Consider the following 6,000-nt stretch of genomic DNA (forward strand, 5'->3'; position numbering starts at 1 on the left):
GGTGGTGTCAGGTTTGACTGTACTGGTGATATACAGCCATATTCACCAGCTCTATGCTGACACTATTTTTAAATCGTATGAAGCTAATGAGCAGCTAGATGCATCACGGAGTCCTCTGTGGCTGTATTGGGTTTGAGCATCTAACCAGCTTATTAGAAAGGTTTTAGGGGCCATAGCTGTTCGCATTTGGGCATTAGGCTCTCATTCTTTAAAAGCACACGAAATTCATCGTCAGCTCCACTGAGATTCAGTTAACTCACTACCTAAGAAGGGAAAGTTCTATTTAGAAATCCAAACTGTATGTCACGCACTACTGACTGTACAAATTGTCCTCGGATGTTCTTACAACATAAACATTTTGGGTGCTACAAGATGAATGGTAAACCCGAGCTCTGGACTGTGTTTTCAGTGCCGTAAAAGCTCAATTTGGCCAGTCTCAGCCCATTTAGCCTCTGTGTAGTCTTATCTGTGTTTTCCAAATCCCCGTGCTTATGTAACACCAAGGTGGATCTCTCACTCATAGGACTAAGTGGAAGCACTCTTTGAGTTTGTTTATAATTTTGAATGACTTTTCCAACGTTCCGCAGTTCAATTTGATGCTGAGATGGAGGTGAAGAGAGGTCAGGAAACTAGGCCTCATTTATAACTGAGTGCGCCTCTTATGTAACCTCTTAGGCAAGTGTGTCTGAGGAATTTCCTTCTCTTCATGACAGTTATCTGGGATTTTTTTCACATTTTCTGTGCTCTTTTTTTTTTTTTTTTTTTTTGCAAGCTAAATGTTGAAATGGTGCAGAAGACGCATTATCAATTTTCCCAACCTTTTGATGTGTGTTCCAGGCACAGGGCACCCTCCAGGAGTACTTGTTAGCCATGACCACTGATGAGCAGCTCCTCAATCACACTGCAGTGGTAAGTCTTCTACTGTTATTTTTTTTGTCTTTGCATAGTAACTATTGATATCCACCTAAATTTAAAGTATTGCATTCAGCAGGACTCTCTCAGGTCGTCTTTGATGTTTTCAGTTGTAAATCGGTCCTGGAGTGGATGATAGTAACGCAAAGAAATTGTTCGTGCACCTTAAAGTGTTATGCAACTCTTTCTTAACCACGCAGTGCCACTGATTGAATGCTCTTGAGTTGCTGTGAGTCAGCTCGCGCCTGGAGTCTCTTTTGCTAGTGAATCACAGAGCTGTTGACACCTAGCAGATCCCTCGGCACCCCCCCACCCCCCCTTGTTTTGAATGTGTGTGGGCTGTGCACAGGACTAATGTATTTGGTAATTACAGTCCATTAGCATGTGTGGCAGAGCGAGCCACAGTGTCCTATGTACTCAGGACCACGCAATACAGCATAGGAGCCTAAAGGCGGTTAGGAGGAGCAGAGGATGCAGAGTGATGAAAAAACATTGTGGGTGGTTCTGTTGAGCGGTTACCTAATACCCATCAGGCTGAAAACAAAAGCATAGGTGACTTGGCACAATAGGCCTAACCATTATGATAGCAGTGATGAAGGGTCGAAGGGCAAATCAGCTGATGCTCAAAAATGCTCTGAAGCCATCCAGAACAGTTTCACTCGCTGTCTTTTCTTCAAGCTCTTGTTCAAAGCTTAAAGACAGGGGGTTGCAGCATCCAGAAGATTGTGTTCACTGTTTTTTATTTATTCTAATGATCACTTAGTGTAAACAATTGGTGGGCAATTCTGGTGGAATTGGAATTGCCCGCCAGAGCCATCTGAGCATGTTGTGCTACTATGAGACCAAGCATTCCCCAGAGCTGAATTGGAGTTCTTGGCTGAGAGGAAATTGATGGGAGAAGGATGTTATTAAATGATTCGAAACGTTAAAAAATTACTGCACAGCTGCGAGATGGAAAGCACAGAATGGAGTTTCATCATTAACCCTCCAGTAAATATGTCTGGTGTCCTCTGTGAGGAGATAAAAGAGGGACGCGTTTGATTAAATTAAGGCTGCATCAATCAGTGGTTTATATTAACACTTAATGAAACGACTAGGTATAATGTGAAAAAGTGGGATTGAAGGCATGAAACCCCCAGGAATTCTCTCCCCATTCAACAGCTCCCCTCAGCTCTATTAATGCATCGCTCAGCTCACTGTTTTTGACTGCTCACTAGCAGCTGCCTGCTAACACAGCAGGAAGTTGTTTGCAGCAGACCAGCTCCACTTAATCCACCTGGCTTGTGTGGAGCTGTTAACTTCACAAACGAGTTGGTTTTAGATCATTTAAATGTGCAAAATACAACTTAAAAGGAAGGAAAAGAAAAACACCTACAGCCAACAGCAGTATTTATAAAGTATATAAAGGTAGCACTATCTGTTAAACACTAAAACAGCACAGAAGTCCATTAGTTTAGAAAGTCACCCGCATTTTTTTTTATCATTATTTAATATCCACACTATAGGGAAAAATCAAGTTCAATCAGTTCTCCATGCTCTGTATGTCTCTCTACCTGCTCCTTTTATGATGTACTTTTTCTTCTTAATTGTTTAGGCTCTGAAGAATATCGCTGCCATCAGCCTGGCTATCAATTACCCCAATAAATCTACTAAGCTACTCAACGTGTCCCCTTGAAGAGGACCTGAGGGAAGGAGGAGGAGAATAACTTGAAGGGGACGCATCCTGACTCTGCTTGTTCACTGAACAAGGAACAGAGATTTGGAGAAAAACCTCGCCTACCATCTAATGCTTTTCTTCTAACAGGACCCCCCCGCCACACACACACACACACACACACAAACACACGCCCCCTCTCTCTTAGATGGTAGCTCACAGTGCAGCACTGTGGACATGAGCTGGGGAGGGGGGGGGGAAGGGGGGACTCAAAAAGCACTTTCCACACTTATTCACAATCCTTTTTGCCTTAGGGGAATCCATTATATCAGCATGTGCATTCACTGCAGCAGGAACAATTCTAGGGTGTATTTATTTTATTTTATTTTTTTTTTTTACTTGAAGAGTCTGTGCTAAATGACATGAAGTGTGCCAAATCTGCAACCTTCAAGGGGAAGTATTACTCCTAATCCCCCCCCCCCCCCCCGTCAGTTGCGTAAGCACCTTTCAGACATGGGATACCTAACATTGCTGGCTTCATCGATCTCTTAAATTCTAATAGGTCACTTCTGCGTTAATGTTAATGACAGAGAGACCATTCATACATGCACAATATTTCCACATGTGCAAAAGACTTGTGGCAGTATGTATTATTAGTATGGCATCTAGGGAAAAGTAACCACACTTGTGAATGTTTAGTTCTCTGGCAGTGTCACTAAGCAGGATGCCGCTTTCTCTCTGTCAGTGTTTGAGTACTGCAGGGTGTGACTGAGAGAGTTAAACCCCACCCCCACACAGAAGCAGTGAGAGGTCTCTCTCTTCTGGTTTAAAAATATTTAAAAAATACATCATACAGGAATGATTTACTCCATTTGCTAATAAGAAAGAAGAGGTAGTAAGATAAAATGTCATTATGTACACGTTATTACTGCTAAGGGCATTCTTCAGTGACGTGATTAACTCACAGAGATGCATGAAGGACACGTGCAGTCCTAATCTTGTGCAGGCACGCCCTCTAATGTGACGGCACACATTTGGACTGGAGCTGCGAATTGATACGTGCATATTACAGTGTCTGATTCGCGACTTTCATGGAAAAGTGGCCAGGCTGTACATTCAGACATGAAGGCATGCTGTTCAGGTGTGGTCAGATGACCGGAAAGGAGTTCATGTCTGAGAGGGGCTTCAGTTGGTCGTGGAGAAAACAGGTCACCTTGGCAACTTGCATGTCTCGGTGGACATGTGGAGCATCCTAAAAATACTGTCCAGGACATTTGAGTCTCATTAGTCACCACAGAGAGAAAGTAATGACCTACTAGCTAATCCTACTCCATCCTTCCTTGCCTCCTCCTTTCCTTTTTCTCCTGTGCCTGCTTTTCTTCTCACTCACCTTCTCTCATTTCCCCTCCCTGTTTACACTTTACCTTTTCAGACAATATCAGTCGATGATGGTGTTTTATTGGGCTGTCATTGAAATGTAAAATCAGCATGTCACCATAAAATATCCTGCACATATATCTGATCTATGTATAAAGGGAACTAAGGCACACTGCAGAACTGGGTGTCAGTTTGCAGGACAAACTCACAATAGCCATAGTGTTTGCATAGGATGGGAATGAAAATTACAGCTGAGGGAAAACTGTGACAATATGCTATTTCAGTGCATTCCTCTGTCATTCTATCAAGATGTTTAAATATTTTCATTCTATTACTATTTTCTGGAAGACTATGACGATGTCAGACGATATTCTTGGAAATGAATAACACAAAATTTGAATGAAATGCGCCCAGTCCCTTAAAGGCCTCGAGTTTTATAGCGGATTCCCTGGAACACAGTGCTCTGAAGTGAATTTGATAAAAGTGTAAAATAGACATGTTATCCCACTTACTCAACGGAAACGCATCGGGAAGCTACGAGAGTCGAATTCTTTCATACAGAATTACCTCATCTTTTGTAATTCCACGTTTATTCAGTGTGATGCTTCCTAAATGTGTAACCTGACTTTCGATCACACTAACCCCGCCGACTCATCATACGCGCCTGTAGCCACGTCAGACTTTCACTTCAGAGAAGGCACTGAGTCTTGCATGCTGATGAATCTAAACGGCGATTTTTAAGGACGGTGACTAAACATTGATTGATTTCCAATCATTATTTAAGTACATTTCAGAAAGAGGTGATGCTTTGAGTTGTAGGAAGGCATGGTAGTTTTATACCAAAGAAACTCAATCATAGTGAGCCATGGAACATCTGTGAGAGAGCTCCTGGTAGAGTTCATTCTGTTTTTCACATATCCGACAGCCACCCTGTGAGGAGCTGGAGCAGAGGAAACCTTTAGACATTGTTTTTTCTTTTTGTGTATTTTCTTTTTTTTTTATCTTTTATGTTTGAAGTGGCCCCCACGTGGACTGCAGGATAGCTTGGTGCTTTTGTTTACACAAACATCAGCTGCAGCGAGGAAAGGGGAAGACGTGCACGGCCTCCATCGGGCTTCTACAACGCCTCACCTATCTACAATGTGCCTATGGTTAAAAATGAAGCAATCATAATTTAACTCATGTTACTGGAGTTCTTATTAATTATATTTTAAAAGAGAAATATATTGTTTAATTTGAGGGGGTTTTTGTAACTTTTTACTTTTAATGTTGCTTTTCTTTTTGCGAGGATGCTTGATATTTGAGGCTGACTAATTTGAATGTACATATCTGTGAATATTGCACAGAAAAAAGGAAAAAAAAAAAAAAAAAAAGACTTTGATATCAACCCCTTACAAATCAATCTTTACCGGGCACTAACGTTGACACTGATTCTGGTTTTGTATGCATGGCACACCGAAAGTAAAACAAAAGTACTGCTTGGGTTGAAATGTGATCCATTTCTAATAAAAATAGAAATGACTTAAATAAAGCTTCTGCTGTCATCATTTTTTTAGGCTCAACAGTGACTTTCTGTGCTGCAGTAAATAAAGGTTTTATAGCTCATTCAGCATTGATTAGAACCCACACACTCGCTCCCAGCAGATACTGTACCCAGAGCAATCGTGGAAACAGCCTGCTCAGTGATCCAACACCATCAATAGTTTTCTTTCACACTGCTTGCAGCTCTTTGACTTCTAAAAAACAAATACACCTTATGCACTATAATGCAAAATTGCTTACACTTTCAGCCAAAAAACTTTTTCTCTTTGAGCAGGCCAGTGGTATGACATTTATTCTGTTTTATCTTGCTTTCACCTCAAATACCCACTGAGCCCCTGGTCAGCCCGCCTGTCTCCTCCCATCTCTCCCCTGCCTGTAATGTGGAGTCTCGGGGACAGCGCTGATGATGGGAGTGATGATCACTGGGGCGGTAATGACATCAAATGGAGGAAATATTCAATAAGGCTCCAGATGATTCAGTGGCCCACTGCGCCACGAAAGCCCCCACACAGGAG

At 42.0% G+C, this 6,000-nt stretch overlaps 1 protein-coding gene across 2 annotated transcripts in view; it reads left to right on the forward strand.

Moving 5' to 3' along the window:
* zzef1 (zinc finger, ZZ-type with EF hand domain 1) overlaps nucleotides 1-5,366 on the forward strand; it is a 29,347-nt gene extending 23,981 nt beyond the window's left edge. For both annotated transcript variants that reach the window (XM_030747277.1, XM_030747279.1), the window contains exons 53-54: nucleotides 838-909; nucleotides 2,507-5,366. In XM_030747277.1, coding sequence (XP_030603137.1) covers nucleotides 838-909; nucleotides 2,507-2,587 — 153 coding nt within the window. In that variant the 3' untranslated portion in view covers nucleotides 2,588-5,366. The remainder of the gene's footprint in view (nucleotides 1-837; nucleotides 910-2,506) is intronic.
* The last annotated feature ends 634 nt before the right edge of the window (nucleotides 5,367-6,000 follow it).

This window comes from Archocentrus centrarchus, chromosome 14, assembly GCF_007364275.1.
Source record: "Archocentrus centrarchus isolate MPI-CPG fArcCen1 chromosome 14, fArcCen1, whole genome shotgun sequence".
NCBI lineage: Eukaryota > Metazoa > Chordata > Actinopteri > Cichliformes > Cichlidae > Archocentrus > Archocentrus centrarchus.